Source organism: Cebus imitator, unplaced genomic scaffold, assembly GCF_001604975.1.
Source record: "Cebus imitator isolate Cc_AM_T3 unplaced genomic scaffold, Cebus_imitator-1.0 Scaffold272, whole genome shotgun sequence".
NCBI lineage: Eukaryota > Metazoa > Chordata > Mammalia > Primates > Cebidae > Cebus > Cebus imitator.
Genome location: NW_016107587.1, coordinates 1,499,936 through 1,514,409, shown reverse-complemented (window position 1 = coordinate 1,514,409; position 14,474 = coordinate 1,499,936). Strand labels below are relative to the sequence as shown.

The 14,474-nt window shown below is 41.6% G+C and overlaps 1 protein-coding gene across 1 annotated transcript in view; it reads left to right on the top strand.

Moving 5' to 3' along the window:
• The window catches only part of ABCA13 (ATP binding cassette subfamily A member 13), a 424,215-nt gene that overhangs the window by 205,560 nt on the left and 204,181 nt on the right, over nt 1–14,474 (top strand). Inside the window, 3 exon segments of the mRNA XM_017500828.2 lie at nt 5,650–5,787; nt 6,836–7,016; nt 9,999–10,217. Coding sequence (XP_017356317.1) covers nt 5,650–5,787; nt 6,836–7,016; nt 9,999–10,217 — 538 coding nt within the window.

Sequence of the window (14,474 nt, the reverse complement as noted above, 5' to 3'; positions counted from 1 at the left end):
GTTCAGGCCTCACTGCCCCTGATCTGGACTTACAGCAAGTTACAGTGCCCATGTAACTCCTTCCCACTCCTCAAGGTAACTCCGACCTCAGCATCTCACCCCTACCTACCTCCATGTTGATGCAAAGTTATCTTTCTTAAAAATAGACCAAATGGTCCACATCCATTCCCTGCATGACAGTCTTTCCTAACTCCAAAATGTCTAGAGAAAAAAGACTAATATCCTCAGTGGCTCCCAGGCCACCCAAACCTGCTCTGCTGCAGATTCACGCCTCTCTCTCTATTCCCGGCATGCTGATGGGGAGTTGGAGGGTAATCTCCAATGTGCTCAGCACACCCACACAGGGTAGCCAGAAAAAATACAGGGCACCCAGGTGAATTCAAATTTCAGACAAGCTGCAAACAATTTACAGTACATATTCATACTAAAACATTACTTGTTATTTGTTTGATTTTCAAAATTAATTGGGCATTCCATGTTTGTATTTTCTAAATCCAGCATCCCTCCCAGCCTCTCTCTGTCTTTTCATCCTCACTTCTTTTTACTGGATTGAAGGGCCTGCTTTTGTTTTGCATAGGTGGAAATTCTATGATGGCAACATTGTCTTGTATTTTTCTCTCAATGATTTTATTTTATTTTATTTTGGTCATCTGGACTAGAAGAAAGGTCATAAGCAGGTGCAGTCTCTGCCTGATTGATTTGTGTGTTCCCTCATCCCACTAGAGGGTGTGACTGGTTGATATGTTTGATGACTGATATCTCCCTGGAACAGGAAGGTATAAACCAGAGAGCAGAAGGGCAAGGGATAGGATGTTCCAGATCTAGGGGACCTCCTCTGCTTCTTTGTCCCTGTGCTGAGGCTTCTCCTTTCCTGCCCATTCTTGGACTGACAGCTGGAAGTGTGAGCCTGGGAGATGAGCCAACCACTCCCCTCCTACCTCTGTACAAAATTCTTAGGTATTCATTTCTCAGCAAAGCATCTCCTACAGTAAGTCAGGGCTGGAGGAAGGTATCATTTTCCAAAGAGTCAAGTGAGAAAACAAGGACACAACTAATAAGGAGTAATGTCTTAACTCCATTGAAAGAAATTCATGGCTCCTGACATTGTTGCAGTTGTCTGTATGTGCACGCATGTGTGTGCGTACATGTACATGTGTGCACGTGCTGCATGAGTATGTGCATGTGTATGTGTGTACTCGTGTGAATACCTATATGTGTGCATGCGTAGGTGGGTATACTATGTGTGTGCACACACACATGTATGGTGATCCTCACTTTGAGTCATGGCCCGAAGTTTGAAACCATGTTCATCTTTGTACAACTTCCACTTATATCGAAGTATAGCACAGCTGAGGCTTGCTTCAGGATTTCCTTGTGTACATTCAATATGTAAAGGCGTTCAATGACTTCATTTGGAACAGGTAAATTGTGCCTCATTTTACCTTTAGAATGTGCATGTATGAAATATTCTTTTTTCCCCTAAGGTTCTGAAAACTTGAGCTGTAAAACATCAGATGAATATGTGCTTATTGTAAAATGTTTGAAGAGTTTATAAAGAAGCAGGAAACATTTAAGAGGAAGCAGAAAAAAAATTCAATTATCTTCAGTTTCACGAACCAGAACCAACATTTCCCAGGCTTTTTTCCAGACAATTTTCTGCACCTAGTTGGATATACACTGTATATGTAAATTTCCCTCTATGTTTTAAAAAATATTTTTATTCTAAGCATTTATCCATGTCTTTGAAAGTACTGTTAATGGCTGCTCAACATTTCATTAAATGGAAGTAATAACTTCCTGTACCTTTCTCCTACTTTGCAAATTTAAACGATTTCTGCCTTTTCCCCACTATAAGTGATGCTACACTGAATATATTTATGTTCAGATCTGTGTCCCCACTTTGTCATTGTGTCATCTAGATTTCTAGAATTTTGATTGCTAATTCAAATCTATAAACACTCTAAGGAATCTGGATCCCATTACTGACTGTGTTTGCTAACGATGGTGCTCACTTCAGCTGCAACTGAGTGTGGTTCCCTGGGAGGTTTCTCAGCCCAAGATCTACAGCTTTGTGAGAATAATTTTCCTCATGTATTTGCTTGCTTTCTAGCTCCTTTGATTTCCACACTCTCATTTTTCACGTATGTGTCAACTGGGGCTTATTGTGTCATTGGAACTGGAAGAAACTGTGTGCTTCTTTCTTGTTGTAGAAGGCAACCCAAAGCATCCTGACTGCTGCACCTGTGTGTTCAGACAAGCAGGAGCTGCTAGAGAGGCTAGCCAGTGTGTAGCTTCTGGAGCCACCAACTGTGGGTCATTGGGCAAGCCTTGCTGTTCCTTCCTTTTTCATTGAGAAGGGAGAGGTGATAATTGTACCTGACATGTTGGTGGTCACAGGACTGTGTGAATTAATACAACCAGATACTCTGAACAGTGCCTGGAACAGAGAGAGTAAGTGGAATGCTGGCTGTGATGTGACCTGATTATCCAGCTGCTACTCATCCTCTTCTACAGAGGGATGGTTATTGCTTTGCTAGGTTCTTGGAGAACACCTGCCTGCATTAATTTTCTCAGCCTGCCATAACAAAGTACCACAAACTGGGTGGCTTAAACAACGGGAATATGTTGTCTCACAATCCTGGAGGCCAGACGTCTGAGACTAAGGTGTAGGCAGGGGTGGTTTCTCCTGAGGCCACTCTCCTTGGCTTACAGGTGGTGTCATCTCTTTGTGTCATTCCTGTGTATCTGTGTCCAAGTTTTCTTTTATGAGGACACCACTCACATTGGATTAGTCCTTGCTCTTGTGACTTCATTTTGCCTTGATTACCTCTTTGAAGACCACATCTCCAAATACAGTCACATTTTGAAATACAAGGAGTTAGAGCTTCAACATATGAAACCTGGGGAGATACAACTCAGTCGGCAAACAGAAGGCAGCAGGTCGACACCTGACAACTGACAGCAGGTCGACAGCTTTCCTTCACATTATTATTATTATTTTTTGTAACTTTTAAGTGCAGGGGTATATGTACAGGTATGTTACATAGGTAAATGTATGTCATGAGGGATTGTTGTACAGATTATTTTGTCACCCAGATATTAAGCCTAGTACCCATCAGTTATTTTTTCTGATCCTCTCCCTCCTCCCATCTTCCACCCTCTGAAAGGCCCCAGTGCATCTTGTTCCCTCTCATGTGTTCTTATCATTCAACTCCCACTTATAAGTGAGAACATGCAGTATTTGGTTTTCTGTACCTGCATTAGTTTGCTAAGGAAAATGGCCTCCAGCTCCATTCGCATCCCTGCAAAGGACATAATCTCATTCTTTTTTTATGGCTGCATAGTAGTTCATGGTGCATATGTACCACATTTTCTTTATCCAGTATATCATCAGTGGGCATTTAGGTTGATTCCATGTCTTTGCTATTATGAATAGTGACACAAAGAACATATGTGTGCATGTGTCTTTATAAGGAAATGATTCATATTCCTTTGGGTATATACTCAGTAGTGGAATTGCTGGGTCAAATGGTTTGTCTGTCTTTAGGTCTTTGAGGAACCACCACCTGTCTTCTTCCAGGTTCAATGGTTGAATTAATTTACACTCCTACCAACAGTGTGTAAGCATTCCTTTTTATCCACAACCTCACCAGTATCTGCTGTTTTTTTGACCTTTTATTAATAGCCACTCTGACTGGTGTGAGATAATAGCTTATTGTGGTTTTGATTTACATTTCTCTAGTGATCAATGATAGTGAGGTTTTTTTTGTATGATTGTTGGCCCCATGTATATTTTCTTTTGAGAAGTGTCTGTTCGTGTCCTTTGCCCACTTTCTAATGGAATGTTTGTGTTTTACTTAATTTAAGTTTCTTACAGATGCTAGATAATTAGAGTTTTGTCAGATTCATGGTTAAGCATTCCTATACAGCAACAACAGTCAAGCCCAGAGTGAATTCAGTAACAAACTCCAATTCGTAATTCACACACACACACACACACACACACAAAATACCTAGGAATACAGCTAACACAAGAGGTGAAAGATCTCTACAAAGAGAACTACAAACCACTGCTCAAAGAAATCAGAGATGACAAGAACAAATGGAAAAGCATTCCATGCTCATGGATAGGAAGAATCAATATCATTAAAATGGCCATACTGCCCAAAGCAATTTGTAGATTTAATACTATTCTCATGAAAATACCATTAATATTCTTCACAGAACTAGGAAAAAATGTTTTAAAATTCATATGGCATCAAAAAAGAGCCCCCCCCGAGCAAAAGAACAAAGCTGAAGGCATCACACTACCTGACTTCAAACGATACTACAGAACTACAGTAACTATAACAGCATGGTTCTAGTACTAGAACAGACACCTAGACCAACAGAACAGAATAGAGAACCCAGAAATAAGAACACACACCTACAACTCTCTAATCTTAAACACACCCGAGAAAACAAGCAATGGGGAAAGGATTTTCTATTTAGCAAATGGTGTGGGGCTAACTGGCTAGCCATATGCAGAAAATTGAAACTGAACCCCTTCCATATTACCTTATACAAAAATTAACTCAAGAGGTATTAAAGACTTAAATGTAAAATTCAAAACTATAAAAACCCTGGAAGACAACCTAGTCAATGCCATTCAGGACATAGTCAAGGACAAAGATTTCATGAGGAAGATGCCAAAAGCAATTGCAACAAAAGCAAAAATTGACACATGGGATCTAACTAAACTGAAGAGCTTCTGCACATCAAAGGAAACTGTCGACAGAATAAACAGACAATGTACAGAATGGGAGAAAAATTTTGCAAACCTTCCATTTACTTTCAAAAGGTAATGGATACATCTGCTCTCCTTTGAGTACATGAACATCTCTTTCTAATTTTCAGATTAGACAGTGTGAGGGCTTGCATATCTCTCTTCTGCTTGATGATCAAAGTACTATAATAGTCTTTATATAGGCCTTTAAAATTCTAATCAGTTATAGAATTTAGGCCTTTAGGTAAGTTGCATTCATCAAACTTAAGCTAGAATGGATGTGTTCAAAGAAAATTGGGAAGTGTTAATAATTAAATCCCCTTTCATTTCAACATGCAATCAGGGCAAAGTGACTGTTAAATGGGCTGAAATGAATTTGGAGAATACTTTTGAAGAATGGTAATATGTTTCATATGGAAATGTTAGCATTATAAATTATTCTGCTTTGTGGAAGTTTCAATTGATTAATCCCCTCATGCACTTACCCCATGTTCTTCCTCTTGTCTAGGAATTCACATCAGAAATAGATAAAAGAAGAACAATCACAAAATAGAGGAGCAGTGTGGGGTAGGGTGGGACTTTACTCTGGGGAATATTCAGCAATTGTCCAAAAAGTGTTTAACCCCTACTGTAAAGGCCTCTTGGGGCAAGTGGATGAGAGGTGATTTTAGTACGTGGCCTTGGATCAGGCCGAGAAGGGAGAGTTACGGCTTCCCTGCAAAGCTAATAGCTATGCCCTGGGATATCACTTTTTTGTATATGGGACATATATTAAAAATATTAACATGGAATGATACTTTATATTAATTACTTAAGATATTCTAAAACAGAACTTTCATCTAAATAGAAAAATTAAAACTAATTTTAATTGTCTCATTTTTTAGGAACATTTGGTCTACGGAAACCATGGTATTTCCCCTTTACTGCCTCATATTGGAAGAGTGTGGGTGTCTTGGTGGAGAAAAGGCAACACTCTCTAAGTTCTAGTCTGTTCTTCTTCAATGAGAACTTTGACAGTAAAGGTTTGTAAGGAGTAGAATTGTTAGATGCATGTTTTTTTCCTCTGATCTATTTTGATTTTTTTTTTTTGTGGTCTAGCTTTTGCAAGTGTATACTGATTCCTAGAGAGACTTACATTTAGGCTGTCTTGAGCTGGGAAACAGTTATAAGGCCAAGATGTGAGGCAGTATGCCCTGACAGTGTTTGTTCTGTGAAACCCACGAACCCCAGGGAGTTCCCATTATTTATTATTTAGCATCCTCCCCTCTATGCATTAAGTGCGTTTGTGTGTATATTACAATTTAGTAAAATTGAAGCCTTATTCCAAAAATGAATATGTGTAAGAAATAAAAGCAAAGATAGGCAGCTACCCTGTCATGCACTTTAAAATTTTTAAGTGTTCTCACCCATGCCACTTTATTCAATGTTCCTGTGTGAGGGACAACATCACTGCCCCTTACAAATAGGGATTATGGTTCTCAGGAGATAGGGGCAGGACTGTCCCTGGGCCTCTGCACTCGAGTCATGGCCTATTCCTGCAGGTGCCAAAAGATGGCTTCAGAGGGGATCTCCATGGAAATAGAGATGCATCACCCAGAGATAAACGAGCTCCCACCATGATGGGTTTAGATTACAAGTCGGCACTGTAATCTAAACAATCTAATTTATTTTTCTGAATTATGAATCTTTTAGAAAATGTGGAACACAGCGACAAGCACCTATGCACTGTCACCCTCTCAGGAGACTATTTCTCATGAACATTTTATGTGTAACTATTCTGCCTGCTGTTTTTTCTCTCAGCAAACAAAAATACATGTGTGTGTTTTTATTTTTAGCTTTTTACAAAATGGTTATCATAAGGGTTCAAAACTTTGTAATCAGTGATATCACTTAATGTTTGTCATTATATAGTCTGCTTCTTGTTCTTGCTAAAGAAAGACTTTTGAGTTGATTTGTATGCTTCACAGGGCTGGAATTCAATTTCAAAGCAGAACATTGAATTAATAAATATGGGTATTGTTTTCAGGGCTTTTGAAGTCTTTTCACAATGAATTTGCATCTCTCTCACAGGGTCATCACTGCAAAACAGAAAAGGAGAGCTTGAAGGAAGTCCCCCGGGAGTCACCCTGGTGTCTGTGACCAAGGAATATGACAGCCACAAGGTTGCAGTCCAAGACCTCAGCCTCACCTTCTACACAGACCAAATCACCGCCCTGCTGGGGACAAATGGTGCCGGGAAAACCACCATTGTGTGGGTCCCATTTTACCTTTATCAAACACTAGGCATTGGATTCTTAAAATTTCAGTTTACCTGTGAGACAGAAGGTTTGATTTCCTTTCCTTTTTTACAAATGTTGAGTCTCAGTGCAGAGTTTAGAGACACAGGAGAAAGGCAGAGCCCCTCATGAGTGCCCACGTGAGGGAAGCCCTGTGTCCTCAGTCGCACAGGTGCACTTTAGGTCTGGGCTCCAGTCAAAGAGTTAGGGGTGAACGGGTTTTTAAAAGTCTTTCTTCTATTTTCTACAAATAATTTACCGTGTTGTACTTTAGTCTCTGAAAGTCCTTTGACACTTTTGGTGTTTGTCCTACTAAGTATAATCTTGCTTGCACATCTATAGGAAGAGGAATATCACAGTGGTATTTGCAAACTTTTTAAACCCCTGACTATTCTTCTTTTCCATGTTCTCATTTTTGTGTGTTTCTTTTCTTGTTAAGGGTGAATGTTTGGTTTAGGATCCAATGGCTCTAGATTTGATTAAAGAATCAAATCATGTGCTCCCAGAGAAACAAGGAATTCAAACATTCACAGCCTTGGGCTGGCTGTGGAAGTGGAGGTTTAAGGTTAAACTACTGAAATTATGAAATATCTCTTTTGAACTAATTACTTACTCTTTTGTTCTTTTCTCACGAAATATGTAGCATTAAAGTGTGAATTGTTAAAACGGTGAAAAGGGTTTTGCCTCAAACTTAATAACAAAGGTAGAACAATAACACATGAAACTTCAGAAATCTCATATTGAAAAAATAGAAAGAATATGGACTGTTTTTATTTGTTCCTTGGATACAGAAATGGACCTGGAAATGAGTCTGAGTATTTTCTTGTGTGTTTGAAAATTGGGAAACCACAAGTTACACAGATATGACTCATCCAGTCAGATCCTCTAACTTTGCTTTCACTAAGACGCATTTCTTGCAGGGAAAACCTGAGCTGCTTGTTAAGCGGAATGATGAGAATTACATCTGGAGTTTCTCGATGATTTAAGGTTCAGTGTCTGCATTGCTTTTAGTGTACATTTGTAGTACATTTTGAGTCATCCTGCCTCCACCTGGCAATTCTTAGATGAAAGGCTGAGAGGTCAAAGACAGGGTCTTCACTATTTAAAACAATAATCTTTGAGATTTCCAGGGAATGTGTGTAAACTATTCTACAGCATCCCCCAGAGAGGTTTGAAAATAATATAGCAAAGAGTTGATAAGTTCATTGAGGTCTAATTTTTGTGCAGTAAACAGTATCTTTTGATGTGTACAGTTTGATGAGTTTTGACACACTTGGTTAGCGCTGGAACAAGCACCACAGATACAGAACTGCTCCAAGGCTTCCTGTGCTCTCCTTTGACCCTGGCCTTCACGTGACCACTGACCTGTTCTTCGTCACTATAAACTAATTTACTTATTCTAGAATTTCATGTAAATGGGATCATGTCTAGCTTCTTGCACTCAGCAGACTGCTTGCAGGACCAGGAATGGTGGTGGTGGGAGCCTGCTCCTTGGGACTGCTGAGTGGTATCCGCTAGATGGGAGGCACCCCATTTTCTTTATGTTTTCATATGTGGGTTGCCGTTGAGGTTGTTTCTCTTTGTCAGTGATTATGAAGGCAGCTGCCGTGAACATTTGTGCATACAGCTTTGTGTAGGCACACATTTCATCTCTCATATGTAAATACTAAGGAGTCGATTTGCTAGGTCTTCTGGTAGGGGCATGTTCAACTTTTCAAAAATAAGAAACCAATTTAAAACTTAAATAATAAACTTCCTGAAACAAGGAAGCAGAACCAGGCAATTCTCAGGCTTCTGCTGGTAAAATCAGACGTGTGAGCTTGTGGTGGCAGGCTTACTTGAGTTCTTGTTGTTGTTGTTGTTGTTGTTGTTTTTTGAGATGGAGTTTCGCTCTTGTTACCCAGGCTGGAGTGCAGTGGTGCAATCTCGGCTCACTGCAACCTCCGCCTCCTGGGTTCAAGCAATTCTCCTGCCTCAGTCTCCCAAGTAGCTGGGACTACAGGCGTGCACCACCATGCCCGGCTAATTTTTGTATTTCTAGTAGAGACGGGGTTTCACCATGTTGACCAGAATGGTCTCCATCTCTTGACCTTATGATCCACCTGCCTCGGCCACCCAAAGTGCTGGGATTACAGGCGTGAGCCACCGCGACCAACTGAATTCTTGTTATAGCACACACAGACTATCGTGGTAGGAGTAGAAGGAAGACTGGCTCCAGGGTTGGGGGCTAGTTTCACATGTCTGTTTTGCTTATATTTAATGATGAGGATTTAGGTAAATGTGTCAATTCTTTAGCAGGTTTTCTCATCTGTAAAAAGTTGAATGTTATCATCTTAAAGTCTCATATAACAATAATGCTCTATGATCACCGTTCAGACTTACAATGGTTCAATTTAATGATATTTTGACTTTATGATGGTGTGAAAGTGATACATTAGGTAGAATCTATAGTTTGAGGACTCATACAGCGATTCTCCTTTTTACTTTCAGTATAATATTCAATAAATTATAAGAGATATTGAACACCTTATTATAAAATATGCTTTGTGTTAGATGATTTTGCCCAGATGTAGGCTAATGTAAATGTTTTGGAGACATTTAAGGTAGGCTAGACTAAGATGTGATGTTAGGTAGATTAGATGTATTAAATGCATTTTTGACTTACAATATTTTCAACTTTTGATGGGTTTACTGGTATATAACCTGATCAAAAGTCAAGGAGCATTTGTATTTCATGTGGAAACATAAACATTATGTTAAGCTCTCACATTTTCAAGATCAACCAGCCAACATGCCCTCAAGCTCCTCACACCTTTTAACTGATTGTGTAAAAACCAGATCAGCAGAGGGTGAGTGCTCTTGGAAGGAGGCATGTGTCATCCTGGAGCTGACTGGATTGCTGACGTTCAGAGTATCAGCAGCACGTGTTCCCTAGGCTGACTTATTTTCTCTGGCAGATCCATGTTGATGGGGCTCTACCCTCCCACTTCTGGGACCATCATCATCAATGGCAAAAACCTGCAGACAGACCTGTCGAAGATCAGAATGGAGCTGGGTGTGTGTCTGCAGCAGGACATCCTGTTGGACAACCTCACCGTCCGGGAACATCTGCTGCTCTTTGCTTCCATAAAGGCCCCGCAGTGGACCAAGAAGGAGCTGCATCAGCAAATCAATCGGTTAGTAAACAGTTGTCTTTCTGCTTCTCCTGCCTCTGCCCATTGTGTAAGGAAGTGAAGGAACTAGAAAGAGACACTTTAAAAAATTTAATTACCGGTGTTTACATTTATAAGAGGAAATAATTAGCAAATCATTGTTAACTATGGAATTATGACACAGCCACCAACAGTGGGAATGGCAGAAAAGACTTCTGTGGAAAGATATTGAATTTGATTTGATTTGTCTTTGAAGTGGGGAAGAGATGAGCACATGTAAACACAGAGGCTGTTAGTGGAAACTTCCTGTGTCTGGGGCAGAAGGTCCCTATGGGTGTCCTGAAATGAAAAAAATTCAAAGGCAGCAGGAAAACTGTTTATCAAGAAGCAGATTAGTCTGCCTTCTCTCTTCATGATCCCTGGCTTTTCCTCAACTCCTTCCTTCCTTCCTGTCACACACACAGAAAAAGATTAAGAAAAAAGAGCCTTATTAGTCATGCTAAGGAGTTTGAACTTCACTGAGCAAGTAGGTGTTCATGAGTGGGGAATTTTGATTAGCTTGATATCTGGAAGATCTCTCCTGCCAGACCATAGCAGGTGCCAGGGGAGAGATTAGATACCAAGCGGCCACTATAGGCAAGAGGTGGGGACAGCCTGATTTATGGCCATGCCACGGGGGTGCATGGTCGAGGAAGGCCTGTACTGGAAGATGATTCAAATTTAGAAGAATCAGATCATGCTGACTAACTGGTTGTACAAGGGAGCAGTGAAGTCCAGGTAGGGCAATGAAGAATGGGGAGGATATTGGTTGGTCCGTATGGAGGGCTGAAGCCTATATCAAAATGGAATAGCAGGAGGAAGATCTAGAGTTGAGAACACCTGGGGAGAGGTGAAACAGAGGTAGGGTATCCAGGGTGGGAAGCAAGGCAAAAGCAAGGCAATGTCCCTTGTCTCATTGGACACTGATAGAAGTTTAGGCCAGAGGGAAAGGGGAGAGACAGCAGGTTCCTGATTAGAGAACAAAGTGGTGTTTGAGGGTGATGACCATGGAAGCATGGATTGGAGGGGTAAGTGGAGGAATGAAAGTCAAGGAGAGTAGCTGGGGATGGAAATATTAGTCCAGTGGTGGGATCGTTGATTAAGCAAACAGTGATAGTTAAGTGTGCAGGCCATCTGTCCTGTGCTGGGCTCTGTCCCCTCAGGAAGATGCATGGCTCTGGCCTCCTGGGGCTAGTGCTTCATCCTTGGCTATTTCAATGGATGGACTTTGCAAAAGAGAACATCAACCAGGGCATGAGTGTGTGGGGAAGAGGCCCTTGGAGGCAAGTGTGTAAGTGTAACTGGAAATGAATTGCACATCCCTAAGAAGAAAATGTGAATGTAATGAGTTCTTACACATTATTGTTATTTTATAATATTTTTGCAAGCTTTACATTTATAAATAAGTATTTACAATCTGCATTTAATTAAGATGAAAGAGCACAGGGTTTTGGTTGTTCTTCAACAACCAAATTTCTTCAACACGTTTTCCATTATATGCTTCAGGATGGTGGTGTTTCTAGCCCCAGAACACTGAGACAAAGAGGAAGGAGTTTTAAAGTTGTCACACATTCCGTGTGCCTTTGGCTGTATGTCCAGAGACCAAGCAAAACATTTGCAATGAGAGCTCCACTCCACCCTTCATTTTGCTTGGCCTCGCCACCTGCCATTTGCTTCTCCATCCCTGCAGTTGCAGGTCACCCCTGCGTCATGCCTCTGCGGAGATGCCTGGGCTGCAGCTGGCCTTCCTGCTTGCTGACAGCTTCTCCCTTTTCCTCCAGCCCCTTTGGCTCACTTCTGCAAAGCTTATCTTGCCCCCAAACCCAACCCCCAGATGCTCTCCGCAGATCATTGTCTAGCTTCCGGATGTCCCCTGCTTTCAGCACTCCACATGGAGTGTTCCTTAGAATGTACCTGGGTCCTGGCCCTTCTCTGCCCACCACCCTTCAAGGACTCGCCACATCACCCGAGGTACGATCTAAAGGCTATGGGAGCCTACAATTGTGTAATTTATATTCTTGTGCCTGTTGCCCCAGATTTATTGAGTGCCCCCTTCCAACCCAAAACCCTTCCCTTTTGGATTATACATTTATAAGGACCTACCAGCCTCTCTTGCTTCACCTCAGCCTTCATTGTGTGGTGCCAGCCGCACTGGTCTTATGGTGGCTCCCTGAGCACACTCAACAGGACCTTTGCTGCATTCGTGCTCACTTGCACAGCCTGCCTCACTGCCGTCCTGGCTCTTCCCAGACACCATCTTACCAGAGCAGACTTCCTGAGCATTCTGTCCAAAATACCCTTCCACTCACCCTCCTAAGCCCCCTCTGTTTCTCTGGCTTTTATTTACAGTATTTACCACTACATGACATGCTCTGTGTATTTGTCTTCTGTTGCATTCTACCAGATAGCAAACCCCTTGACTACAGGAACGTAGTCTGCTTGGTTCACTGTAGTATAACTATTTTTCTTTTGTCAATTTTTATTTTCTTATTTTATTTTTCATAAGTTATTGTGATACAGGTAGTATTTGGTTATATGAGTAGTTCCTTAGTGGTGATTTATGAGATTTTGGTGCATTCATCACCCAAGCAGTATACACTGCGGCATATTTGTAGTCTTTTATCCCTCAACCCTCCTCACTCTTCCCCAAGTCTCCAGAGTCCACTGTATCACTCTTATACCTTTGTGTCCTTATAGCTTAGCTCCCGCATATCAGTGAGAACGTACGATGTTTGGTTTTCCATTCCTGAGTTACTTCACTTAGAATAATAGTCTCCAGTCTCATCCAGGTCACTGCAAATGCTGTTAAGTCATTCCTTTTTATGGCTGAGTAGTTGAATAACTGGATTAATGAATGAATAATGCTATTTTCCTACTAAAATCCCTCCATGCCATCTTATCCTCTGAGGTAAGATTCCTTTAGCTTGGGTATATAAGGAACTCCCCATCTTTCTTCGTCCTAATTTTCTAGCCTTTCATCCTAGTGCTCCTGATTCATTCCACACATTTTATTTATTCAACCAATGTTCAGCAATGTCTGAGTTTGCTAGAGCTGCCAAAACAAAATGCACAGAATAGGTGGCTTGAAGAACAGAAATTTATTTTCTCATGGTCCTGACGGATAGAAGACAAAGATGAAAACATCATCAGGGTGGGTTTCCCCTGAGGCCTCTCTCCTTGACGTGTAGACAGTTGTCTTCTCCCTGTGCCTGCAACGTGGCCTTTTCCCTCTGTGGTGTCTGTTTCCCAATCCCTTCTTATAAGGACATCAGTCATACTAGACGAGGCCCCACCCTAACTGTCTAATTTGACATAATTTTCTTTGGAAAGACCCTATCTCCAAACTCATTATAGGGTACTAGGGGTTGGGACTTCAACATATGAATTTTGGTGAGACACAATTTATCCCATCACAACATGTGGTTGGGTTCTAGGAAACAAAGATGCAGCAGTCCCTGCTCTTGAGTTCAGAGAGAAATCTCAGTGCAAACAATGAAGCTGAATGAACTCTACTGGGGGCTGTGTGAAGTGGGTGCAGGGGTCAGCTGCCCCTGATATTATGGTGAGGGGTCATAGCAGAGGTAATGATTGAGCAGCAGGCTGCAGGATGAATAAAGATGACCTGAGGTTGACTGCAGTGGGTGGGCTGCAATATGTTATAGCATGTGCAGCTTAGAGGGGCCACCGGCCTCCCTCTTGCAGGCACAGGGCAGGCCGGAGAAGCTGGAGCACATTACAGAAGCTTCCTAAGGCTTGCAAGATTTTAGGTTTTGTGCTGTAGGCTGTCCATGGGCCTGAGGCCTCTGGAGAGTGCTGAGCACTTGGTACAATGGCAGCCCAGTGGTGGGTCACATGCTCTCTACAGTGGCAGGTGGAGGATTGGGTGGGCTGGGGTAAGCCCAAGTCGTGAGGAGAGCTGGGGGCTCCTGTATTAAGAACAGATTAGGCCAGGAGATGTCCAGGAGGGTGAGAAGGAAGGAGAGATGCAGACCCAATGGGGAATAAGAGAGGAGAGGGCGTCCATGGCAATCCCTAGGTGTCTGGCTCAGGCAAGCACAGGTTTTTCAACATACAGTTGATTCTTGAACAACACCGGTTTGAACCCTGAAAGTCTTACTTATATTCAAATGTTTCCAATACAAGTAACACCCAGTGCACCTACCTCTTCTGCTCCCCTTCTATCTCCTCCGCCTGTCCTGCCTCAACCACCTTTTTTTTTTTTTTTTTTTTTTTTTTTTTTTT